Source organism: Pagrus major, chromosome 19 (genome assembly GCF_040436345.1).
Source record: "Pagrus major chromosome 19, Pma_NU_1.0".
Classification (NCBI taxonomy): Eukaryota; Metazoa; Chordata; class Actinopteri; order Spariformes; family Sparidae; genus Pagrus; species Pagrus major.
In genome coordinates, this window is record NC_133233.1 from 17,163,164 (window position 1) to 17,189,740 (window position 26,577).

Here is a 26,577-nt window from a genome sequence, read left to right on the forward strand (position 1 = left end):
ACTTTTAGCTCTGATGCATCATGCAATCTGCAAAGTAACTAGTATCTAAAGTAATCAAATTAATGTAGTGGAGAAAAAAGTACAATATACGTATGCCTCCAAAATGTAGTGGAGTGGATGGAAGTATAAAGGAAGAGAAAATGGAAATAGTCAAGTAAAGTACAAGTACCTCAAAATTGCACTTATGTACAGTACTTGAGTAAATGTACTTAGTTACAATTCTATCACTGATTAAGCTCCACTAAGATAAAGACATCATACTTTTTACACCACTGCATTAATTTGACTACTGTGGTTGCATTGCTGATTGAAATTTTCCAAGCAAAACACAGTAGGTTTGTAAAATACAACTAATGGTTATAGATTAACTACATAGGAATGTAAAGTTATTCAAAATGGCTCCACCTCGACTACCTACAACAGTAAAATATGTCTTACATGTTTGTGCATCTGTGAGAATATCCCAATAATGTAATAATTGTACACTCACAGCGGCAATTTTTCTGCATTTCTGACAACACTTCCATCCTTTTCTTTTGTATCATTCTGAATGTAGAACTTTAACTCAAAATGGAGCATTTTACTCTACTGTTGTTATTAATTAAGTAAAGAATGTGAACTTTCTCCCACTTCTGGCATTGCATAGCTGGTTAAATCAAATGCATTCATTTTCTCGAATAGAAACCATCAGCCTGTAAATTAAAAAAAGAAGACATTAATCAGATAAAAATGAAGGTGCCTGTGTCATGTTTGTCACCAGAAAAAAGTTATTTTGCCTTTGTGTTTGTCTTCTACCCTGTAATAAAGAGCAACATTCACTAAGGCATCCAGTCCCTGCCTCTGGTATTTGGGGATTGTCGCACACACCAGAAATACCCGACACACATTAATTGTCTTGGCATGATACACTGACATGGCACGAGGAAGACGGTGCAACAACAACTGGAAGGTCCAGTCTTTTTTTGTCTTCAAAGAAACGCAGGAAGTGCACAGCTGCATTGTCTCTCCTTTTTTTTCTTCAATGAAGAGCGTTCCACTGTGGGCGTGGTTTTGCGGTCACGGACTGACCTGCTCACTTGTGATTGGCTGTCAACCGATTGGCCACGCTGCGGTCAACCAGTAACCTCCATCGTAACCTCTCGAAGCCCCGCCCCTCGCAAACACTTGCAACAAGTGCATTAATGATGCTCGCGAGCTCAATCCTCCAAGAAAGACCTGTTAACTGGAGTCATCGGCGAAACTGTGAGCTTTTCTTCAGCCACTTCTGAAGATAACGGATGAGTCAGTGTTTATCTTGGAACTTGTTTGACTGCTTCAAGGTTTTTGCCGGTCGGTGAAAGCGAAATTACAAACCTAGGAGCTTGCGCAATTAAGTTTATCAGTGAGTTCGTGAGCTAGCTCGAGTTGCTAGCCGAGTGCGTTTAAGAAGTCAGCCAGCCATTTGTCTCAATATGCGGCGGTGGTAGCTGGTGAGCAGGGGCAGCGCACTTGTCGTTGTTTTTGTACCCGACATGTTTTTGCGAGAGGACGAGGAGTGCGAGGCAGCAAGCGGTTGGACCTCAGAGAGAGCCAGGCTGTTTCACTATGGCTAGACAACAAAAACAGCTGCTCTGTTGATGTGAGAGAGAGAAGGTCAGGAGGACATCATCAGCGACTATGAGCAGGGTGAGCAGCACTTTTTTTATATTTTCTTTTAACTGCGCAGTAACTCTTTGTTTAATTCACAGCCAGTAAGTAAAAATGATGCGCTTAAATTATTTATACTCTTCCTGGATCACATTACAGTTGCATTGATTTCCCCTCTTGTGTTCTTGTTTGAAATGGGACCAGAGGGGGTTATTGTAGTGCATTACAGCCGTGGTTGTTATAGTGATGTGGGAGATGCCAGGCTGTGCAGGGAGCTGGTGAAGGAGGGGCAGGGGGCCACCAACTACAAAGAGCTTTATGGCCGAAGAAAGTTAATTAATGCAGAAATAAATAAGCAGTTTGGCCCCGAGTTCTTTCTGAGCTTACTTACTCAGTATAAGCCCCTTTCATAGCTCCTTGTTTTCAGATTCTGCTTCATTCTTAGCATGGTCCAATATAGCTACACTTCCCTAGGAGTCTATAGTCATCCACACAGTGTAGTCACAATTAATTGACCTGTGTCCTTGGCTCACCAGATGGACTTTTATAGCTAAACTGTGGTGTCTGGATCAATCATTGTTAAAGGTCATGTATGCTTTATAGAGGATATATAAAATCATTTTTTACAACAGGAGTAGACAACTACAGTATAATTTTACACTAGACCACTCTATTTCATACACAGTTGTAATTCTGTCTCACAAGGGTGTCTTTAGTTTATGAAGTTATCCTGCGTTTGTTTCCTTCTTTCTTATGAACTTCAGTCCAATGAAGCAATGTTTAAGATGCCTCAGAAGATGGATTTGAGGCTAGTTGATGGGGCAGCCTTTTGATTATTGTTACACCACTGTCAGGTTACACTGTTGACTGTTGACAACAAGGCTCAAAGGTGTTTTGTCCTCTCTAAGCCTGGTGCCCTGTGTAGTGTTAGATTTCTGTCCGTCTGTCTCTATGACAGTCCAAAGCAGATCAGGTGAGTAAGAGGCTGCCTGTGTGAGAGTGGTGGTGACACTCCCTGGTTTGGCCGGTACCTGTACTTCCCACGCTCTATAGAAAGGGGCGTGGCATCTCCCAATCTCCTTCTTTCTGCCGGATGAAAAAATGAGGAAATAGGTCATGACCAAATATGAAACTTTAACCAGGCAACAGGTTCTGCTCACTTGATCCTGATGGGACATGTTGTCTATTTCAAAATCATGTGACCACAAAAGAGGTGACACATTTTTATACTGTTGGTGAAATTTTAACCTTTTATCTCTTGAATTTCACTTTTAAAATGTGTGCTTTACACATAGGCCAAGTTGCCCTCCGCAGTTAAGTCCTGGTGGGCTGTTAACAAGCTTTGGGTGTCACTCTAAATCACTTCTGAATAGCCTAGTTGTCTACCTGATTAGGCTATCATGTGTAGATGAAACCAGTCCTAAACACAGACTGGTAAAGCTCCACTAATCAGATTATTACGGGGATGTATGAGGTATAGGCTATATGCACACAAACACAAACACTTCCATACACACTCACGAAGTAGAGTTTTCTTGCTGACACTTTTCTTTCTTGCCTGGAAACAGGCTGTAAGATCAGCTAAAAAGATTTTAATATGGATTCAAATATTTCATACTGAATATTGTCATGTGTTTCTTCATCTTTCCACATGCCAAAAAAGTGAACTCATTTACCTGAAAGATAAAATCGAGGGAACTTTTTCTCCAGTCCTGAACATATGTTCAGCTTAAGTTTCACTGAACTGATTTAGCTAATCAGTCAATCTGTTCTTTGAAACACTATGTGCTGTTGTTTTAGAAGTATGTCTTCCTCACAGCTTTCATTCGTCGAGACAGTAAAGTGACAGCTTACAAAGGAATGGTGGAGTTGCTCCGGGGTGGTTGTGTCTGTCTCAGACTTAAGCCAGAGAATGGAAAATGACAGAAGAGCTTACTTTCCCTCGATACTCCCTATCTGCTGGTCTTTCAGTTTAATGCTCAGTTCATTTTGGCCTAATGAGTTTTATCCTAGCCTCAAGCAGGACATACCTCTGCAGAGGTGAACTTTGGGTAGGAGGTCACTTATAACAACACATTTATGACTCCTTACATAACCATGTGGGTTACTAGCTAAACAGGAAGGGAGTCAATGATTTAAGTGCCTTCCTCCCTCCTCAGCTCTGTACATGCATGCGTGTGAGTGTGCACACTATGAGAAAGGATGCTCTCACTAATTATGCATGTGTTATTGAAGTGCATGCTTTAAGCCCTTGTATACATGTTTATGTATCTAGGTGCGTGTTCATCCTTGTCTCTGGGAGTCTAATCTGAGGCTGGCTCCAGCTGGCTGCCATGTGTGTGGGGGGGGACTCCTCCCTGAGCTCTTAATTAACTCTGGGCCAGGGCCCCAGAGCGCCGCTCCCATCCACAGTGTAGCAGGAGGAAGGCGGAGAGCAGCAGTGATCCTGGTGCAGGCAGAGCAAAGATGATATAGTTAAAGTGATCGGCAGTTACAGACAGTAGGCCGTGATAAAAACGTATACGTGAGTAATATTCTTCTGGATGTTGCAATACGCATAGCTGTAGACATGGTTGTACTGTAGTTGATGCTTTTTTGCATTTATATATTTTTTATTTACATGGTTTATTTTTCTGTCATTTCAGAAAATATAGAGGAAAGAAAAGAGGCCAGAGCTTAAAATGTAGACCTTTTGATCTTTGAAGATGTTTTGATAATTGCATCACTATGCCAGTTCAACATATCCCTGTACTGTGTAAGTGTTGTGTACTGTGTAGTTACTGTATACCTTTTATGTTCATCAGGCTAAACAAAGCTTTTCATAATTAAGGAAACTGCAGATGTAATTATGGATTGCCAACAGACCAGCCATTTCAACAGTGAGCTGACATTGTCATTGAGATTGATGCATTCAGTTTATATATAATAAGGCTCATAAAGCCATAAAATGCCAATGAAAAGTCACCAATACTAACATACTGTAGAGTTATTGGATTATAAAGCATACTGCATATGAGTTGTTGATTTTTTTTAAAGTCTGGTTTCTTTTTGTGCAATACCATATTTACCACCTGCGTCAGCCTGGTTCTGACTATCACTGCCAAGCATTAGTAGACACCAACTGGCCTGTGACAGTTGGCGCCAAGTTTAGGAGCAGGCAGAAAGGTGTTGAAGGATAGCACAGTTGGTGGAATGGCTGATAGCACGACGTGAGTATTCAAAACAAAAACAAGCTTTAAGCTGTAGAAATTCCTTTCCTATCTCCTATCTTTCTGCTCGGAAAAAAGATGGAATAATTGATCCCGTTTATTTTTCCAGTCTCTAACCGAACACGATTCTTCGGTGGCTGAGGAGGAGGAAAGTACAAGAAGACAATTCAGTATAGCTTTGAAAGCAGCGCATTGTTCACGAGGGCTGTTTACTGTCTGTCAGCAGCGGTGCTTGGCAGCGGTGGCTCCACGTTTACATAAGTGTTCGGTGTGATGGAACGAGCTGGTTTAAGTGACGGCAGATTCCTCAGAGTTGACTGAGAAAGCCCATCTGCTGCTGAAACATGCATGGGGACGGGAGGTATGGGAAACGTTCCAGGATCCTGCAACTCCCTGCATGTGTACATAGCAGTCAGTGGAAACAACACTGCTTTCAGAGCTTAAAAAAATGCTTTCAGTTTGTGGTAAAACTGAGCAGTGCTGACAAAAACATTGTTGAATACCTAAATAATACTGACACTATATTGGGGGTGACTGTGTTGTTAATAGACAGTTTTACTGGAAACAATTAAAACAATCAGCAGTGATGTGAATAAAGCCTTATTTTAACACGTTATATGCAGCATAAAAACAATAAATTGTTACTGTTATATAACACTCTGTCATGTATTTGTACTGTCGTTTTATGGATGATGTAGTTATAAACTTTAACTCTTCCTGTGAAGCAGCCATGACTGGACTCTGGTATGTAAACAGATAAAGAATGATCATATAGTATAACACAATTGTCATTCTGATTATTGAAGTTGCTGTTCATTAAAGGTATATGAGGCAGGACTCTCACAAAATACAATGTAGGTCTAAGCTATAGGCGCATACAAAAATAATCCCTCTCAATTATGACCCTCTATACGTGTGTGGCAGTGTCTGTATCTGCAAAGACTCTGCCCTCGGCCTGTATTTTCACCTTTTAATGATATGTTTATGAACAGCAACTGATAAATCCTGAAATCCTGTACATATAATTATTATCTATAAAATTGATCAATTTAACTATTAAACCTCCAGGAATATGAAAGGTAAGCTTTTTTTTGCTTTTTTTAAATTATCCTAATAACCAAGTTCTGAAATGATGTCTTGTCTCATACCATGTTATTAATATTACAACCATATATCATCCTAAGCTGTAAAACAGAGACAGGAAGATTTGGTCATATTCAGTGATTCATAATAGAATATTTCAGAATATTTCTAAGTCAGTTACCAGCTATAGAAGGACTATGATGTGTCATTATGTAGCCTTTTGAACGGCAGACAAAATTGTCGAATCCAGTCATTAAAGAAACCTGGAAGATATTTTGATAAGTCACAGTTTGAAAAGCACAGGTGTAAAATTAGTGATGGCTGAATTCCATTTGGCTGCCAGTGTCAGCATGCTGGCTCATTGTCACACTGTCATAGCTTACGGGGATACTTAAATAGAAGAGAGCTATCAATAATGGTATGAGTAATGCATGGGCTTTACTTACTTCGACAAGCTAAATGTACCCTGTGAAAAAAGGTTCTTTTGGTAGGATTCCTGTGTAGACAATAGACAAACAATGAGGACTTTCTGTCTATTAAGATAAAGAGTTGAACTGTGTCACTGACTGGAAGACCACACCACCACCCTCCTCCTACAATCACCTCATCATCTACGTAATTTGAAGAAAACCAGGCAATTTATTACATTAATCACAATGGATTAGCAAGTTTCATTGCTTAGTCACGCTCGCAAAGCCCCACTTCAAAGGCTCAGCTGCATTAGCCACTGCCCTGAATCACACACATACACACTCGCATAAAACTGAACTTAGCGCAACACCTCCCCAACCTGGGCCTCAGCTCTCCTTGGACATGGAAATACAGCACCAAGGACAAACGCATGTACTGTTCTCAGTGCAAGATGTCTCACTCCTCTGGACCCTGTGCACACAGAAAAGACATTCATCATTCTTTTTATTTGGGTCTCTCTGTTGTATTCTCTAAAAAAAGTATCTGTCTCTATCTAATCAATCAAATTGAATTTCTTCATAGCAACCTTTGAATAGGACAGTGAATTCTTTCACATCCTAAAAATGTATCTGTTTGGTTTGCAGGCAGAACAAAAGGACAGGGTCTTGTCCACAAGCGAAGACCCTCTCCCGTGCATCCTCAACTCTAAAGCTGACCCGCTGACCCGAAACCGACCCCTCAGTGATATATACCCTTTCCACAGTCGTGCTGACGGAAGTGCAGTCCCATATCTACTGTCTGGGTGTGGCGCCCAAGTACAGCCGATGACTGGAGGTCCTGATGAAAACCGATTAAACGACATCAACTCCTCCGCCTGGTCCAACCCTGTTATAGGTCAACCTGAGGGAAAACCTTACTCTGCAAGAATTATGAAGCTTTTTTCGAACACAAAGAAGGGCCCTGTGCCTTCTCTCAGTCCAACCACTGACTGCTCCACCTCAACTAACATCAGTGGCAGCAACAGCGGCCCCCAGTCCTGGTCGGGACTTTCAGGACTGGCTGTTGTGGACTCCTTTAAAAAGCTCCGCTCCTCTGTGCTCCAGGGTATACAGAGTAGAGGAGCAGTCAACAGCGATGGAGAGCCTTTCCCTCCAGCAAATCAGGACATGGCTAATGGCACCATTGTGGCCAACATTGACTCTGGTCTAGATGATGCAACAGATCATTTCAAGTTTTCAGAAGGATATAGTGTGTCTAATGGAAATGTGATGACCCAATGTGGATCAGATATTGAGGATTATGACGATGAGGAAAATGATGAAGGAGATGGACTCACACGCAACACACGTTTCTCCAGGAGTATCAGGAGGGCGTACGGAGCAGGACGCATCTCTTTACTCGACATGGGGAATGGGAGATTAGCAGGAAGAAGCACAAATGCAGCTACAAGCAGTCAGAAAGCAGATCAGACATCCAAGGCGAATGCCCAAACAGAGAACATTAATAAAAACACAAATGTGAAGGTGCTGAGCAGACTGAGCAAAAGTGCAGAAAATATTCACATATTTAAGGGACCTTTCAGACGCAAAGCTGCATCTCCAGGACCTCCTTCGCCGGAGGAAGACGCCCAGAGGACAAGCACATCAAACGGGACACCAAGCATCCATAGGACGGCCAGCGCCTCCTCAGTGGACCTCCGGGGCCGCGCTGTTAGCCGCCAGAAGAGCCCTGTGAAGACCAAGGGGCCGATGCTAAAGCTAGTGGGCAGCATGACTGACCTCACTGTCCGACGCAGGCGGAGTCCCTCTCCCAGCACCACCTCTCCATCTCTCATGTCACCCCTGAGCCGTCTCCATGACGACTACTCCCGCCGTGTGCCTTGCCTAACAACCAGCGAGCGACAGCGCCGACCCTCGCCAGTCAGAGCCCGGGTCCTGTCTGTTGGACACACCCCTCTGGTTCACCCTCAGCCTGAATACGACGTCGGCTCACAGCAACACCAGGTCCTCATCAGCCCAGTTTCTGTGGAGCCCCCAGAGAGAACAGGACCAACTTCACCTGGCATCTCTGTTGCCACAACAAGTGCGGTAGAATATAATTCATCTCCACTCAGCCAAAAAGAGCCTTCACAACAGCAAGAACAGACTGAGGTCACCATGCTACCAAACGAGGTAAGGGAGTAAAATCATGTGCATAAGATGACAGGTTGCAGATTTAAATTGTCTTGTTTCTGTTGGCAGTCAGTATTAGTTTACTTGTTTCCCAATGTATATAGATCGCTGCAGGAATGAGTCCTAACTCTCGGAAGTGAGTTTTTGCACTTTCGCTTCCCTTGTTTGGATGTGACTGGATTATTTTTGGGGTTTTTGGTTAGATGCCTTCAGTAAGGTCTGTGGTTAACACAAGCTTAAGAGATTGTCCACTGTAAATTGTAAAATATGTCAGTGAAAACCCCACAGGTAAATTATGAAGCTTTTATGAATCTTTAAAAAGCTGGTTGATAACAAGTGGCTAAAGGAGGCTACAGAGGTTGTCGGGGACGTTACAAACAAGAAATCACCTACTCACTTTACTTGCAAACTTTTCTATATCAAACTTTCTTGCTTGTAAATGTATCAATGTATAATGTGCCAAGTATAGGGTCATTGGAAGCTTAGTTGTGGTGACATTAAAGTCAGGTGACGTGGTGTAGTTTGTTGATAGCCTATCATTAGCTTTTCATTTCTGCTGATTGCATTTACACTTTAGAATCATAAAAGTGGTGTTCATTTGTGAAGATTATCTTTGCTGTGTCATTAACCTTTTTTTGCCAAAGAGCTTATTTTTCTGCAATAATCCAAAATCCGATGGATAAATCCCATTGGCTTTCTGTTGAGGGAACTTCCAGTTTGGCCTGCAAAAATCCTTAATCCCTGTATCACTCTGTTGGCACAGGAAGATGCAGGTTTTCTGATAAAATGCTGGATGTGTAAAACAATGACATCAAGCTAGGGTGTAATCATTATTGATTCTCAAGCTTTCCACTGCCTACAGATGAATAAAAGGTACTGAAGCTGAAAGACAAGGTGACAAATGTTTCACACTATCACACATTAGTCACACCTTTATCATTGACTTAGAAACACAGAATTGGAAATCATTAGCTTACAGGCTTTCTGTGCAGGTTCAAAGAGGAAGGAAGCCCTGAAAAACAGAAGAAATAATCTAAAACAGCATGATCATTAATGGGTGCCAACTCCAGAGGAATGGCATTGACCCTTGCCTTTCCTCTGAGTTGTGATTTTATGAAGTGATCTTTGAATCTGGCATGATTCTAATGCACTGAGATAAGTTCTCTTGTCAGTGTCATACCTGGGCTCGTATGCTAAAAAAAACTAGCTGTGTGTGTGTGTGTGTGTGTGTGTGTGTGTGTGTGTGTGTGTGTGTCCGTCCAAAGTCCCCTTCAGTGTCAAATAAATAACGACATAGCCATTCTTCAGTGCCCTCTTCCTGTCAGTTGTGTTTGATATACTGACTTCTGCTGTCGCAAGGTCACATGCTGAAGCCAGCTGTTCTGTGCTACCAGGCGCGCTGAAGGAGCAGTCAGAGTTAATGATTAGGCTTTGTTTATGATTAGCGGTCCTTGCGCAAAAACGACTCCATAGTCCTGTTGCTGTGGGAGGGGTAGGTAGCTATGAGTAAGTACGTCCCCCGCCTCACGTTTCCCCTTCCAGCTTGAAACCCAGTGGATCAAAGTCCAGCACCATGGACACTGGGCCTGGGACAGCTAGCAGCACCCTCAAGCATACGGGACCATAATCATACGGTCATAGTACAATGTGTTTTTGTCGAAGAGGAGGATTTTACTTTTGAAAATGAGGCAGAATAATCAGATTTGTTTACTTTAGCAATCAAGAGGCTTTTACTGGCCTTGAAACAATTTTAGGGACTCGGCCTCGGAGAAACAGGCCAGTCTGTGATTGTGTGTGTTTGACAATGGTGCTAGTCCACTGTATGCCTTTCCAGTGTATATGCCGGGGACCGGACCCCGATCGAGAAAACCAAGAGGTGAGTTTTGATATCGCTGGCGGACTAACAGACTCAGAGCAACAAATGAGTAACCGTTAGCCAATATTTGACCGTTGACTGTACAATACATAAAGCGTGATAACATTTAATTGTGGGATATTTGTGCAACTTCTGTTGCCTTGATTGTTTGAACTTGATAAGCAGAGGGGTTTCTTGTATTCAATATGTGGAGCCAATCTCTATGTGAACTTGAATGCTTTCTCATGATAATAAAGTTTCTCACGAGAATCCTGATAAAGTTCATTTAAATAGTTTCACCCTGATTCTTGGTGTTCTGCCTTGACATCCAACCAAGACGGTTGCTTCTAGTTGGAGCTTTTTATGACTTGCAGTACCATTTTGCTCTGTTTCTTATTAACAGATGTTCTTCCACGCAGACATTACATTCTTCATCTCTGTACATCACAGGTCATTGAACAGGGGAAAGTCAATATCATCATCCTTATTGAGTTTTAAACTTTTTCCTTTTGATCCCAAGGTAACATCAGACCAACAAGGCCAAGAAGCAGTTCTCCAAACTGAAGACGCCTCTCCAACAGCCAGCAGCACCCCTCCGATTTCTCCAACAGGCCTCTCGGAGTCATCCACATCACCCACAGATGCATCCCCCACTTCTTCCACACAAGAACCCGCCGTCAAGCCCAGACGAAGGAGTGGGCGCCCGAGGCCTCGGCCCATCTCTGACTATGGGCAGCTCATTTCCAGGAAGCACTCCATTCCAGAGGAAGTGAGAGAGCTGCGTGCTGAAGACAGGACAGGAAATGCATCACTGCATAAAGACAGCAGTGGTGATGACATGTGTGCGAGTGGAGAGAGCCCTGAGAGCTGCAATGTGAATGGAGACTTTCAGGGCTTGAGGTACCGGCCAATCTCAGTGATAGGAGTTGTGGATCTTTTCCCTCCTGATGCTGAGGAAAAGGACGACCGCCTTCCATCTGTAAGCCCTTATTTACAACTACTTACTTTAAACCTACTAGAAGCATACAATTTTTGGCAAAAGTGCCTACTTGCCTACTTGAACTCTGATCTACAGTTTACAAACTAGAAATACGGTTGCATACAGTCAAGTGTTGAAACAAGGATGACTTCAGGGTGATCTAGCCGCCAATGACAATAAATGATGAAATTTGTGGTTAGAAGTACGTTTAAACACAGCTGTTGTTTCCAGTGTGTTAAAGAAATACTGTATATCTTCCACACTGTTAGGTAGGAAACAATATTTTCCCTGCCAGTGCCAACCACATGAGTGGTGGTTTATACATAAGGCTCACCATTTTTGTTTTAAAGATTTTCCCTAAAAAATTGCTAGATATTTTGAAGGAAGTAAATCGGTTTAAACTAATTTTCTCTCAGCGTTCAGTCTCCACTTAATTTGTGTTTCCTGTCTCTTATGGTTATAGAAAGTGGGGTTGGGGGAATGCAACAAAGTTCCTGATTATACACAACATTAGAGCTACAACTATTAAAATAATTGTAATTTGTAAAAAAAAAAAAAAGTCAAAATTTTCTGATTCCAGCTTCTTAAATGTGAATATTTTCTTGTTCCTTGACACCAAATAAGACATTTAAGGGCCTTTTTTAACAAACAAACACCTTTTTAAAAATAAATAAATAAAAAAAAAGCAAGACCAAAATAATTGATCATGCTCTTGGTTATGAATGTTATCTATCAAGAAATCAAGTAAGTGGCTTTTCCTCAATCCTTGGATGCTTCTTCTTGCCCTCTCTGCAGTCCCTGTCTCGGCCGCCCATCCCCTCCCACCAGGTGCCCCCCTACAGAGCAGTGTCAGCCAGGTTTCGCCCCTCTGTCCTCTCCCAGAGCACCCCAATCGGATTGGACCGCGTTGGACGGCGTAAGCTCCACAGAGTGCTCAGCGGTGAGAACTGGGGGTTGTTGTGGGTCTCGTGTTTTTAAGTGTGTGGGAAAGCAGAGTCCGGGAATGTCAATGTATGTGTTGGAGTAAGAATGTTTGTGTGGAGCAAGGTGTGGGTGCCTGCATCTGTGGCTTGTTTACTGGATTGTTTCAATCTTGTCAGAAGGTTTTCAGCTCTTTGCATATGTTGCAGAGGGTATGTCTGAGTGCTCGGTGACACTTGATGACAGCGTGAGTGAGGAGGAGGAGGAGGGCAGCTTTGATGAACTCACTGATGTCACGCCCTACCTCCAGCCGGGGGTGGAGCTCTCTGTGCTCAACGAGGTGAGCTCTTCACATTGCGACACTCACATACATCATCTCCAAGAATGCGCATTAAATTTATGATGCAACATGTATCTTGCCGTAAGCATGCCTCGTGAGCAGCCATGTGAAAATGTTTTGGTGTGTGTTTTAAGATGTTTGGCCAGAGTTAAACAGAACAGACAACCACTGCAGTGTCCTTAAGTCTAGACATAATCGTACATGTTAGACATGGGCTTAGGCTGCATGTAATTGTATCTTTATCTTATCTGTGTGTGTGTGCTACTCAGTGGATTAGCTCGGGCCACACGGTGTATGCTGAGGCTCTCTGGGACCATGTGACCATGGAGGAGCAGGAGCTGGCCTTCAAAGCTGGGGACGTTATCCGTGTCCTGGATGCCTCGCATAACGACTGGTGGTGGGGCAGAGTGGCTGACAGGGAGGCTTGGTTCCCCTCCAGCTTTGTGAGGGTAAGTGGACTTCCTGACCTCCATGTCGGACGCATGTTTGCTCTCCAGCAGCACAGAAAAGACTTGTAAACTGGCTCAGCTCCAAACAAACCTTGCCAGCCCTCTTAGCAGTGTGTGTGGAAGTGTTCAAACCTCAGAGGTTCAGCTGGTCTCTGTGGTGACCAAAGCTGATTGACAGTTGAGTCTTAATTAGGTTGGCTGTGGTAACCATGGTGAAGTTAGTTGATTGGCAGATAGGCGTCTGCTGTGTAATTGCTTGTAGCTGAATCAATGTTGCCAAACAGGAGCTGGTTAAACTTGCACATGTTGTTGCCACAGTGATTTGGAGTTGATCTGAGTCTTTTGTTCTTTGAGTAGTTTTTGTTCTACATTTATGTTTGTTTTGCTTATGAGCTGAATTAAAACACAAAAATGTGTCAAGGATTTTATTTCTTTAATTTGTTTGATACTGTGGAGCCTAGTGCAGCAAGGATTAAGTGATTTAAAGTTGTCAACTATTAAATCAATCACCATTTTTTTTATAATCGATTTTATAGGTTTAAGTAATTAAAGAAAAAATGTCAACCTTTTATGATTCCAGCTTCTTAAATATAAATATTTTCTGGTTTCTTTACTCCTCTGACAGTAAACTAAAAATCTTTGAGTTGTTGACAAAAGCAGACATTTGAGAGCACCATTTTGGGCTTTGGGAAATACTGATCAACACTTTTCTGACATTTTATGGACCAAACAACTAATTGATTAATCAAGACAATGAAAAGAAGCCCTAGTTCCGGCTCTAGTGGAGACTAGATATGATTGAATGCTGTTTAGGAGGTCCCATTCATTGATGTGGTGGATGTGTTTCAGGTGCGAGTCAACCAGGAGGACTCCGGTGCAGAAAGCGTGGAGAGTGTAGCGGACCAGGAGGATCCAACTCCCAGGGACACACACAGCGCTCAGCACAAGGAGCAGATGAGAACCAATGTGGTTCAGGAAATCATGAATACTGAACGCATCTACATCAAGCACCTAAGGGACATCTGTGAGGTACGGCGTCAACATTTAAGTCTAGGGCTTCTGCTTCTGTCATATTTTTCCTTTATATTATCTCTTAATTATCTCTTGACTCAACCTTCCAGCACCTCCTGTTGGTCAGTATTTGCATTGTTTTCAATAGTCAGCATGCTGGTTTTGTTTAACTTTCAGGGCTACATTCGTCAGTGCCGTAAACATCCGGACATGTTCACCGAGCCGCAGTTGAAAACCATCTTCAGCAACATAGAGGACATCTACAGGTTTCAGAGGCAGTTTCTCAAAGACCTGGAGAAGAAGTACAACAAAGAACAACCACATCTCAGTGAAATAGGCTCTTGTTTTCTCTTGCAGGTATCAAATCATCTTCCAATTCACTTAATCACTGTGCAGCTCATTTATTTGCCTGAATTAGCAGCTCTAAATTGTCTTTGAATTTTTCTCTTATTTTTCTTGAAGGAAGAAGGTTTCTCTATCTACTCCGACTACTGTAACACTCATCCAGCAGCCTGTGCTGAGCTGCAACGCCTCATGAAGTTGGGCAAATATAAGCATTTCTTTGAGGCCTGCCGGCTCCTCCAGCAGATGATCGACATTTCCATTGCGGGTTTTTTGCTCACGCCCGTCCAGAAGATCTGTAAATACCCCCTGCAGCTGGGAGAGCTGCTTAAGTACACCCCCAAAGACCACAGGTGCTCTTCTTGAGATTCCCAACTTTACCAATTACACTACTCTTGGACACATTCAACTCGCCAACCACCTGTTATGCTAGTTAATTACATGATGAAGATAATTTGACTCAACAAAGCTGTTCCGTATATCCGTAGAATTACTTTACGTTGACTGTAAAATGAAAGGTATGAGCAAGTAGCCACAATCATACTTATAGTATGTAGTGTCAACTAACATTAAGCTGTTCAATAACTATCAGTGGTCAATTTGTCCATCAGCTTATCTGTGGTTATAGTGATCTGCTTGATGACTTACTTTTTCATTACTTACTGTAAATGGAAATGTCCACTCTATCAGCTAAATGTCTACGGTGGACCATATCCTTATTGCTCCTTTGCTGATTTATTGCAGTGACTACAGCGGAGTGAGCAACGCGTACGAGGCTATGAAGAATGTGGCCAGTCTGATAAATGAGAGAAAAAGACGACTGGAGAGTATCGACACCATCGCTCACTGGCAGGTGGCCATTCTGCACTGGGAGGTGATGAAAGCTAATCAATATTCTTTGAATTTTTACCCAGGTTATAAATTAAATGTAAAAGCTGTGTGTTTTGCCAACCTCTAATAAAGAATATTAGCTATATTGTATAAATCTTTCAACTCTGTCTATGTAAACGTGTTGCTGCAGGGGTCCAATGTGCTGGAACGCAGCTCAGAGCTGATCCACTCTGGCGAGCTGACTCGAATTGTCCGACAAGGCAAAATGCAACAACGCAGCTTCTTCCTGTTTGACCACCAGTTAGTCTTCTGTAAAAAAGACGTCCTGCGCAGAGATCTGCTCCACTACCGTGGACGGCTGGATATGGACCAGACCGAGGTGGTGGATGTGCCCGATGGACGGGACCAAGACCTGGGCCTGACCCTGAGGAATGCTCTGCGTCTGCGCAACGCCAACACTCTGGAATTTGTGTGTGTGCTGTGCTGCAGAAAGGCTCAGGACAAGCAGAGGTGGTTAGAGGCCTTTGCCAAGGAGAGATACAGAGTCAAGGAAGACCAAGAGATGGGTGAGTCCTGGAATTCCTTTCATTTGTGACGCAAATTAGCTACTGTGGGTAGATGTCAAACAGAAGGTGAAGAAGAGGTTGCTGGAAGAAGGGAGTGGTGGGAAATATTTTGACCTGAAGGTGTATTTGTGTGTGTTTCTTGGCAGGCATGGAGATCAGTGAAGAGCAAAGAAAACAGGCCATTGTTAACGCAAGAAGAGCCAAACACGGGAAGAGTAAAAGTAAGAAAATATCTCACTTCATGCTGTTCAGCCACTCATATCAAGTCAGCTTAATTTTGATTTTCATTTGTAATTTTTTTTTTTGTTTTACCTGTTCAACTTTTAGCCATTGGTTACTCTGGTTCTGTCCCACCTCACCACCAAAACCTGCACCCACTTCACCAGCGTCACATCACCATTCCAACCAGCGTGCCTCAGCAGCAGGTCTTTTCACTGGCCGAGCCCCCAAAACGAAAGCCTTATCACCTGTTGTACAGCATCACCCGCAACGCCTTTTTCAGGAAATGAGGCTTTTGCATCCCTCATCTTTTTTTCCCCCCTCCCTGTGCATGTTCAGAGCACGCCTAAAACTGTCCTGAAGACTCAAAGAACACTTTATTTTTTCCTGTATTTTCCTGCCTGTGAATGTACTGTCAAGTTCTGTTTTTGTGCCTTGTGTGTGTTTCTAAACGTCTGTTTTTGTCACATGTTGAAGTTCAGTGCCTACGACTTGGAAAGGGCATGATGAAAGTGTTAAAATACTGACTCTGTCCATTTTGTTGGTGTGTTAAAGATGCTGCTCACTCAAAGAGACTCCCACCCCTTTGTCTTATTAAATCCAGCTGAAAGACGTTTTTATGTTGATTATGACGACGATGTTTATTCAGCTTTTACATTGACAAACATGGTTTTAGTTTATTTCACAAAGGCTGGACCCTTTTTTGCTGCGAGTCTGTCAACTCTGAGCACAGAACAGCCAGAGGATAAATTAACTGACACATTCACCTTCCCTGTTAACACTGTAAATAAAACTCTTGTACAAACATGCCTAAGGAGAATTTTTTTTTTGCTTATGCAGCTTAACCAGTTTTTGTTTCTTTTTTATTGCCTAGCAAATACAGTAGACTTTTAATATCATTTAATGCGAAGTGAATACAAGTTAATGAATGAAACATTAGCCACAGGACTGGAGGAGGTATGTTTCCATCACCAAGCTCCCCGTTTCTCCACCGCTCGCCTGTGCTGAAGGATCTGGTTTCACACACCTGTCGGCTGTGCATCCAAACAGCGTGCTGTGCGGCTCTACGAGGCTGTGTGTCTGCTGCTGTTTTTAATAAAGCAGTTTTTGTTCCAAAGGAAAAAAGAGAATGGATCTTAAAGTCCAGAATTCAGGAGTTAGATGATAGAGTCCTGAAGGGATGCCTGTGTCATGGGCACAGAGCGCGAGGAGATCGAGCAGACGAGCGGGGACGATGATGCATCTCAACAGGACACTGCCAGTGTGAGTAAAGATATCGTTAATATGGTGTTATTGTTCAAGAAGCATTATGACTTAAACTGTAAGGTAATTCAAATCCTTCTGTCACGTTTTAATCAGGCTGTTTCTCCTGTTTAAACCCTTAGGATTAGAGTGGACACAAGTCTGTCCACACATCAAAACATTTAAGTCACATCTTTTTTCATGTATGATTAAATATGTGTAAAATAGATTAAACACCAGGTTTTGTTTCCCGTGGGAATCTATATCCTGCCAACTTGTGATGGATGAAGTGCCGCTTGCACAGTATGGGATGACACTAAATGAATAATATATGTGGTCTGGGTAACTCAATGAGCAGCGAGTGCATTCCCCTCCACCAGTAACAGAGCATCATTAGCAGTAGACACAAGCTTGCATCGTAGGCGACAGCTCAGCAGCTAAATGTGACAGTTTGGTTTAACTCTTTGAACAATGACTTTCAGTGCACACTGTGACATAATGAATACCTTGATCCATTTAAACACTTGCTCAGTCATATCTCTGCGTTCAGGTTGATTAGCATATTGTGCAGTCCACTGTAATGTAAACTAACTGACCTGGATATGGTACAGAGATAAGAGTTGAATGGTAGCGTTGGGGTTAAGGCCTCTCGATGTTTCTCTAGTAATATAACCTACTTCTGGTCCTTGTGCCCTTTTGTCCCCGACACTGGATCCTGAGGGCAATTATGAGAAAGTACTCAAAAGTCATACGTGAGTAATAGTAAAGATATCATGTAAAATATAAAAAGATATAAAATCTTAAGTGTCAAAAGTACAAGTATAACTACATTATACATATATTTACATGTACCTACTGTAAACTATGGATCCACCAATTATCAGTCAGGGAATGTACTTGTATTTACTCAAGTATTGTACTTAAGTAAAATGTTCATGTACTTAAGTCCAGAACTTGCAGGTATTTTCTGCTTATTTATACTTTTTGAGGCATATGTTAGACTTTTTGTTGCACTACATTTATTTGATAATTTTCGTTACTAGTTACTTTGCAGACTGCATGCTGCATTGGAGCCGAAGTAGCACATTTTAATTTCTTTTATCAGAAATCGGATCAAAAAACAAACAAACAAAAAAGGATAACCAGAAAAATGCTAAATATTTGATCCAATAACTGGTCAGCCAATAACCTGTCAATCCATGGTATAATGTGATATTATGTATAATTAACTATTACTTGTACTTTTGATACTTAAGTACATTTATTCCTAGAAAACTATTTTTGAGACTGAAGTACATTTATTACCAGATGCTTAAAGACTTTAACTCAAGTACTGTTCCTACAGGTGACTTTCACTTTTACCAAAGTAATTTTTTAACATGATATCTTTACTTTTACACAAGTATCACTTTTAGGTACTTTTTAAAACACTGCAGGAGTACCTAAAAATTGTACTTAGGTACAGTATTTAGTAAATGTACTTGTTTTCAATCCATCACTGCCTGAGGGCTGTACTACACTTAATGAGGGACCTACAGTATCAAGAGGCACATGTTTGTGTTCATATCATTTCAGCATCATTAACCACCTCCTCATTAGCATCCACACAGATTGAAGTGTCAACTTGAAATGCCAAGTAAAATTTACTGCATCAAGAGTATGAATGTGTCCCCTCCTCCTGGCCATAGATTGCAGATGTGTCTGTGGAGGTGGCCACGGTTGACCACACTCTGCAAAAGATCTGCAGGAAGTACAGGAAGACCAGACGGAAGCCCAAGGGACTCAAGCGGCTGTTGGCTTATCTGTTGAACATCCCACACCTTGCCATCATCATCACAGCCGTGGTGTTTGTGGTGGTGGTCATCATGTGGTCGCTGCTGTGGGTCTTCATTTGTAAGTGAAAATGGACAGGAAATCTCACTTTCAACAAAATGGGAGGTTTTAAATTGCACATGAAACAACCCAATACATCTTTACCTGCACCATATAATGCAAATTTTGACTTTCCTACCTTAGTTCGCAGGGAAAGCAACAGTGGAGCGTATTTTGCCGGGATGTTCCGTGTTGCCAATGTGGAGTTTATCCCCGAGTACCGTCAGGAAGAGTCCAATGAGTTTGCATCCATGGCAAACAAAATACAACATGTGGTGTGTATCAGTGTTGCCCTGTTATTTAATGGTTGTTGCTTAACATGAGATCTGAGGAAGTCTTACTGATAATTGGTGTGTGCTGGTGCAGGTGAGCAATGTGTACAAGATGTCCTCAGTGGCCAGACTCTACAAGCAAGCTGTCATTTCAGACCTCAGGTAGATAAGCTGATGATTATGATTATATATTTTGTGAGTCTGGTTTAAACTGAGCAGCACACCCTGTTGTTTTATAAAGCTCTAACGTAAGCTTCTCCTTACTCAGTAACAACGACAAGGGTGGTGTGCTGGTTCATTTCTGGATGGTGTTTGTGGTGCCTCGACTAAAGAGCCCCGCAGTGTGTGAGGAGTGTGTAGGAGCCATTTTCAGAGACTCGGTCCACACCAGCATGAAGAACAGGTCCAATGTGGGCTACCTGCTCGGTCTCCCGGTGGATATAGACTCCATCTTCATTAATGGTGCGTTAGTATTTCTACACATGCATCCTGACTGTGTTCATCAGTGCAGAGATTGATTATTGTGTCTTCCTGCAGCTGTTCAGCGTTCAGATTATACATCAGGAGCAGGTAGGCGAAAATATTTAAGTTGTCTGTAATAAGAGTTACACTGTGTGTCGTATTGTGTGTCCATAACTTTTCTTTCCTCTTCTTCCAGGTTCAGAGTGTGTAGATAAGCTGTATGCCAACCTTCCTGGGGCGAGTGTCCCTCTAAACGTCTTCTCTTCATGGGGTGGTGTGAGCTGTCACGTAAAACTCACCTCTGTCCCCGGCTCTCTGATCCGTCTGACCGTCACCTCGTTCCTCATCGAGCCCAGCGACTGTGTGAGTGATGCCCTGACTGTGTACAACGCCCTGCTGCCCATGAGAGGGCGCATTCTGCACAGGTGAGTCTGCAGCTTCCTTTAGACAGCTGATGATGTTATCTTTTTCCACATTAGCTGCAACAGTTTCAAAAGAATTCTTACCATATGTCACTGTATGTCTATATTTGTAGTCTTCCAAAACACTGCATACTAAAGCGTATATCTGTCCTGCAGGCTGTGTGAGCCGGTGTCCAGCTCCTTCTCCCTGGTGTCTACCTCCAATGTCATGCTGCTGTCCTTCAGAATGACTAATGGCAACAAGAGCTTCAGAGGACACTTTGAGGCAATTGCTGATGAAAGTATGATTCATTTATCTCATGTTTTATTCCATTGGTTCCCAGCCTTTTTGGCTTATGTCCACGTAGAATAAGTAATGTCTAGATATATGACCCCTCGACACAGAATTAAAATGTCTAGGCTGCCCTACAAAGGCCAACTGCAGTAACTACTCTCACTTTGAGTGTCTTCAAAATCATGACCGATTATTTGACCTCTGACCCTAAAAATGCAGATACTGCCTCCTGTCATTGTATGACCTTGAAAACGATAACCTACCGAGATGGCAGTAACTTCCCTTGCTGCAGTCTGACTTGGTTTTTCATTGGATTTTTTAGTTAGTGAAATCTTTACATCACTTTTTCTCCAAGGTAGAGCAAATATAATCTTAGAAATTTTGTCACAAGATAAAACAGACATTTAAAAGTTCAATTTCAGTTATAACTTAAGTTTGACAAAAAATGTAGTTACTCCACACTGGCTTTGTAGGGCAGTAGAATACATTGATTATTCCCATCTCAAATGTGTTTTTTAAGAGGGTTAGGGTAATCTTGACATCTGTCTCTGTCTCCCTCAGTTTGTATGTCTCAAATTGAGACCCACTCAGAGCCTGACATCACTGGTCAGATCTACAGCCCCTTCTACCCCAGCCTTCTGCCCCCGCAGTGCTCCTGCACCTGGAGGTTTGAGGTAGAGCACACACACACACACACACACACACACACACACACACACACACACACACACACACACACACACGACTTGTAAAACTGTGGGTTTTTCTTAACTTTTTCTAACTTATAATAGCTTTTTATTGAATGTGTGTCCTGTTTATATTCTATTCTAGACCCCTAACAGTGTGTTAGGAGTTGCTCTGCAGTTTCAGAACTATGTGTTGAAACCAAAGGACATGAAGGGCTGCGACCAAGGCTGGTGGAAAGTCAATCAACTCATGTATGTGTGGACAACTTCATGCATCCTCAAGCTAGAAGAAATACTCTTTTTTACGTTGTAGTCACCTGTGCATTTGCTTATTTATCCACAACAACATCCTGCGACTGTTCACTGGCGGTTGCTTTCCTTCCACAGTTTCTGTGGCAGCTACGTGGGACACCGCACGGTGTTTCGGATCGCTGACCACAGCCTAGAGGTGGAGTTTCGCTGCAGCTCACGTAACTCTGCTCAGCCTTTTCAGGCGTCTTACAGCAGCTACAATATCAGCCAACGTAAGCAGTGCAGCGCCCAGAGCGTGACTCATTATAACAGCCAGGATACACTGTAGGAAATGACAGATCAGAAGTGTTTACGTGCTTAATCAGATCCCCTTCGCACGCTTTTTAAAACTCTTTCCCTGCTTTTGTGTGCAACCAGCCTGTCCAGAGAGCCACTTCCTGTGCTCCACAGGACTGTGTGTGGAGAAGAGCCGTCGCTGTGACGGCCTGGACGACTGCCAGGATGAGAGTGACGAGGTCTTCTGTTGTAAGTTGTCCTACATGTTACATAATACTGGTTGTTTAAGTGAACACTTATTTTGCTTGAGGAATTAGCCATGTATTTGAAAATTGTTGCATATGTTCACAGCGAGGCCAACAAAGAACTGTGCTGGCAACAGTCCTCTGCATCCTTTGTTTGTGTGCAATGGAGAGACAGACTGCGCCAATGGAATAGATGAGATCAACTGCACTCAGGGTATGATTTTTTTTTTTACAATTCTTTAAAAAATGCATTGTACATGCTGTTCCACCCTTCAACCAATAATAATTGCAATACGTTCTCTGTTTTTCGTTGTTGCAGAAACTACCTGCTCTGCCATCAGGTATCAATGCAACAGTGGCTCCTGCATCCTGAAGAAGAACGCAAAGTGCGATGGTGTTCATGACTGCAGGGACCGCAGTGATGAAGCAGACTGTGGTGAGTGCTCCATGTGCACATCTTGAAGTCACAGCCAAAAGTTGTGATCAACTTTTTAATGAATGTGTCACTTGAAAAAAAGTGTACACATGGTACCATAGACAAACTTTAGACATATCACCGACAAAAAACACAGAGACACACTAAATAATGTGTGTTTGTGGGTCTTCTTACATTCTGTGACACATTTTATATGTGCAAGAAAGCGTGGGTACCAATAAGAACCAGTGAGGTTATCACAAGCCTCTACAGAACATGCCCAAGCTTCATAAATTGCAGCTAATCCTCCTTCAATGAGAGCAAGATCCCAAAAATGATCCAGCCAGTCTTTTGTTGATGGAGGCCCAGTCAAGAACCACAAGTGTATGAAGTTCTTCTTTGTGGCAGCTAAATGTGCAAATTCAAATGATACTACAATGCAGTTTACCAAAAGCAGTAAGAGTTAAGTTAAAAAGTTGACCAGTGGCAGTTAAAAAAATTAAAACCAAACCAAATATGACTGTTCTAAGGGATGACCTGGTGTTAATCACTGAGGGCAGAGTCATCATTGAATACTAACAAGGTGGGCTGTTTAGGAATTGGAAATTCCAGGTTATTTCATTTAATTTTCATTCTTACATTGAAATAAGATATGATTGTCATCTCCAAAACAACATCATATCCAGCCCTTTATATAGCCACACTGTTCTTACGAAATCTGGTGTTATTCAGTCTGAAATTACAGCTTGGCTGGCTGTATTTTTGGTTCAAAGTCCAACACACTTTAGACCGAAGATTAGATATAGAAGGGCATTCCTAGAAAACATGAAGGTATGTACTGAAAGTATTCTGGCTACATTTAGTACAGGTTAAACTATGTATGAGGTTACTACATAGACCCCAGTGCCATCATGTGGTATGATGCAATGGTGTAAATCCATTAACTCCTACTAAGACAATATATGTGAACTGTGATAGATAACACTGACTTCTGCATTGGCACATCTAGTTCCAACCAAATGTTGAATGACAGAAGTAAGATGCTTGTTTTCCTGCCAAGAACATGTCCTCAAGTTGTTGCTCACCAAAATGAAGTTCTTAATGAATTCATTAAGTTACCAATTCAACCTAAGCCACAGTCACACACATTCGGTCCCACCTGAATTGTTTCTTAATGAAGCATTTGGTACACAGTGGTTATTCTGCTATGAGATCCTTTATGAGACCTCATGAGAAAGTTGTTATTTCATAATCCACTGGGCAGCGTCCTCCAAACCTGCTGACCTGCAGCACTGAGGTGACCCAGTTGTAATAGCTTTCTTTGTCTGCTGTTATTTTATCACGAGGGGGTCTCAAGGTGATGGGAACAGTCTTTGATCACTCGCTGATACCGGGCACACACACACACACACACACACACACACACACATCAAAGCTTTATTTTTTAATAAGGCGGCAGCAGACCTGTCTGTCATGGTGATGACTCAGCATGTCAGCAGTAGTGGTGAATGAAGGTGTACAAAAACACACTTGTACTGTAAACTCTACTAGATCAATAAACTGCGCATAAAATAATATTAATAACATGCATTGTTTTTTATCTTATCTTTCACCTGGATACTCTTTTGTTAGAGGGAATAAGTTTGATGATATCTAATATCAGCTTCTTTACAATAAAACCAAAGTCCAGTATAATATAACTTGTATAATAACATCATCACTGTGTACTCCTCAGCCTGTGGTCGTCCCTCCGTGGTGAATAAGGTGGATTCATCGACAGGATCTGAGCGCATCGTGGGTGGAGTTAACTCTGTGGAGGGCGAATGGCCGTGGCAGGTCAGCCTCCACTTCTCTGGTAACCTGTACTGTGGCGCCTCTGTCCTGTCCTCTGATTGGCTCATCTCAGCAGCACACTGCTTCAGCAAGGAAAGGTGAGGCACTTAATAACAATCTGTTAATATTATATGATCACTGTAATGGCTACGTATGTATGTGTAACTTCTGTCATTAGAGGTCTCTCAATCAAACAATGATGACGTTTGATTATTTTCTTTACAGGTTTTATTCAGGTTACATTTAGCCCACTTCCTCTCTAACTTTGCAATATGTTAGATTTGACCGTCCGTTGAATTCAATTATTAAAAACAAATGGGGGTCAGCATATCACTAGAGTAACAGCTAAAACTGCTGCTAACTGTAGTCGACGTTAGCTATGTAGCTCGTTTAGCCATGCATCTAGTGTTTCAGACTGGGAGCTTGGAGCTTTAGACCATGGCAGGACAGGGCTAGCTGGTTAGCACACTAACTTCAGTATATATCTCTAAAACACAATATATCGACATCATAACATCATATCTGTTATTTCTTCACATTCTGACACCAAAATAATGTCTGTCATCATTTTTTTCTCACATTTGAACCCATTTAAATGACAATTAATCATATAATGACAAGTTATTAATTGATCTGGTTATCTTTTATTATCAAAACAAAGGGTTATGGCTTATCGTTTTATGAACAGACATGTCACTTACTGTACAATTCATCTGTTATCAAGTTCAGTTAGATACAGTAAAATCTGTGCTACCTTCAGTGCCTTTGACCTTTGACCTCTGCCTCTTCCAGGCTGTCAGATCCACGTTACTGGAGCGCCCACCTCGGCATGCTGACGCAGGGCAGTGCCAAACACGTGGCAGAAATCCAGAGAATCGTGGTGCACGAGTATTACAATGCGTACACGTTCGACTATGACATCGCCCTGCTGCAGCTGAAGAAGCCCTGGCCTCCCTCCCTCAGCCCGCTGGTCCAGCCCGTGTGCCTGCCACCTCGCTCCCACACTGTCACCGCCAGCCACCGCTGCTTGGTCACCGGGTGGGGGTACCGCTCTGAGGACGGTGAGCAATACCTTGGATTGAGCTCAGTGACTTTTATAGCTACTGACTAAATATATAAATATTTATATCTGTCAGTTGCATGATTCATGTCCATGTGTTGCCCCGCTGCAGACAAAGTGCTGCCCTCAGTGCTGCAGAAAGCAGAGGTTTCTCTTCTGAGCCAGACTGACTGTAAGAAGAGCTACGGACCTGTCTCTCCACGCATGCTGTGTGCCGGGGTCGCCTCTGGAGAGCGGGACGCCTGCCGGGTGAGCTCTCATCTGACTGAATCACCCATTATGACCTGCATTTAAAGGGACAGTTCACCCCAAAATCAAAAATACATCTTTTTACTTGTACCTGTAGTGATATTTATACACCTAGATTTTTTTTGGGTGTGAGTTGCTGTATTTTGGAGATATCAGCCATAGAAAGTCTTCCTTGTTTTGAATATAATGGAAATAGACGGCATTCGGCTTGTTGTGCTAGGAATTATTTGCTTTCTACCTAACTACACCATATCACAGCACAGAAAGAAGCATGGATTTAATCATGGACAAGAGATTGTGCTCATGTCAGCGCAGGATGTAAAAATGAATGTTGTCCTTAAACTAACTGATTTAACATTAGCTAATGTATGCTAACGTTAGCTGTTGTCTAATGGTAGCTAATGGGTTATCAAATAAGACAGACATCTCTATGGCTGATATCGCCAAAACTCAGCAACGCACACCAAAACTATCTCGATGGGTAAATGGCACTACAGGTAAGAGGAAAAATATGTTTTTGATTTCCGGGTGATGCGTTTCTTTAAATTTACACTATAGTGGTTGTGAAGTGTATATTTTCTGAATCACCTGCACTGTTTGTGTCTCAGGGCGATTCAGGTGGTCCTCTGTCCTGTCAAGAACCAGGAGGGGGTCGCTGGTTCCTGATTGGAATCGTGAGCTGGGGGGCGGGCTGTGGTAGACCAAACCTGCCTGGGGTCTACACCAGGGTCAACAAGTTCACCTCCTGGATCTACAGCCATATCAGCTGACATGAAATCTTCTTTTTCATCCACTGCCAGCAGATGTTTAAATATTGTTGCTTGCACCAAATAAAAAAAGATCAATCAGAGACAGTGTGCTGTGTGTTTTTTAACTGATATTAGTGCATTGAAAGATTTTATTCTCTCCAGGTATCTTTTTCCTGCATCCCTTCTTCCAAGTCTGTTACTCTATGCCCATGCTATGACCTATTCCAGCATCACAATGGTCAAGTTTGGTGCCAG

General features: G+C 42.4%; 2 protein-coding genes across 4 annotated transcripts; both read left to right on the forward strand.

The window, feature by feature from the left end:
• Window positions 1–1,576: 1,576 nt before the first annotated feature.
• Window positions 1,577–16,822, forward strand: spata13 (spermatogenesis associated 13). 3 transcript variants are annotated; one of them, XM_073488186.1, is made up of 13 exons: window positions 1,577–1,665; window positions 6,974–8,500; window positions 10,876–11,334; window positions 12,130–12,274; window positions 12,465–12,595; window positions 12,865–13,044; window positions 13,894–14,073; window positions 14,233–14,412; window positions 14,518–14,750; window positions 15,142–15,271; window positions 15,419–15,794; window positions 15,941–16,015; window positions 16,122–16,393. In XM_073488186.1, the coding sequence occupies exons 1-13, from the start codon at window positions 1,657–1,659 to the stop codon at window positions 16,301–16,303; spliced, it is 3,807 nt and encodes a 1,268-aa protein (XP_073344287.1). In that variant the 5' UTR covers window positions 1,577–1,656; the 3' UTR covers window positions 16,304–16,393. The 3 variants fall into 3 exon arrangements, with proteins under 3 accessions (XP_073344287.1, XP_073344288.1, XP_073344289.1); XM_073488187.1 differs by lacking the exons at window positions 1,577–1,665; window positions 6,974–8,500 and adding an exon at window positions 10,053–10,376 and having other exon boundaries at window positions 16,122–16,822; XM_073488188.1 differs by lacking the exons at window positions 1,577–1,665; window positions 6,974–8,500; window positions 10,876–11,334; window positions 12,130–12,274; window positions 12,465–12,595 and adding an exon at window positions 12,621–12,715.
• A 382-nt stretch (window positions 16,823–17,204) lies between these two features.
• On the forward strand, window positions 17,205–26,348 carry tmprss7 (transmembrane serine protease 7). The gene is made up of 18 exons (XM_073488435.1): window positions 17,205–17,276; window positions 18,944–19,148; window positions 19,272–19,402; window positions 19,494–19,561; window positions 19,668–19,861; window positions 19,937–19,969; window positions 20,058–20,286; window positions 20,440–20,564; window positions 21,119–21,231; window positions 21,389–21,495; window positions 21,631–21,767; window positions 21,913–22,020; window positions 22,123–22,230; window positions 22,336–22,452; window positions 24,167–24,362; window positions 25,057–25,325; window positions 25,437–25,573; window positions 26,182–26,348. The coding sequence occupies exons 1-18, from the start codon at window positions 17,205–17,207 to the stop codon at window positions 26,341–26,343; spliced, it is 2,511 nt and encodes an 836-aa protein (XP_073344536.1). The 3' UTR covers window positions 26,344–26,348.
• The last annotated feature ends 229 nt before the right edge of the window (window positions 26,349–26,577 follow it).

What these genes read in the sequence shown, in the direction of transcription:
- spata13 (XM_073488186.1), top strand. An exon ending in TCACCATGCTACCAAACGAG is followed by an intron (nt 8,501 to 10,875) that starts GTAAGGGAGTAA and finishes TTTGATCCCAAG; the next exon opens with GTAACATCAGACCAACAAGG. An exon ending in TGGCCATTCTGCACTGGGAG is followed by an intron (nt 15,272 to 15,418) that starts GTGATGAAAGCT and finishes GTGTTGCTGCAG; the next exon opens with GGGTCCAATGTGCTGGAACG.
- tmprss7 (XM_073488435.1), top strand. Translation starts at nt 17,205, where the DNA reads ATGGGCACAGAGCGCGAGGAGATCGAGCAGACGAGCGGGGACGATGAT. An exon ending in CCTGCACCTGGAGGTTTGAG is followed by an intron (nt 21,232 to 21,388) that starts GTAGAGCACACA and finishes ATTCTATTCTAG; the next exon opens with ACCCCTAACAGTGTGTTAGG. An exon ending in CAGTGATGAAGCAGACTGTG is followed by an intron (nt 22,453 to 24,166) that starts GTGAGTGCTCCA and finishes TGTACTCCTCAG; the next exon opens with CCTGTGGTCGTCCCTCCGTG.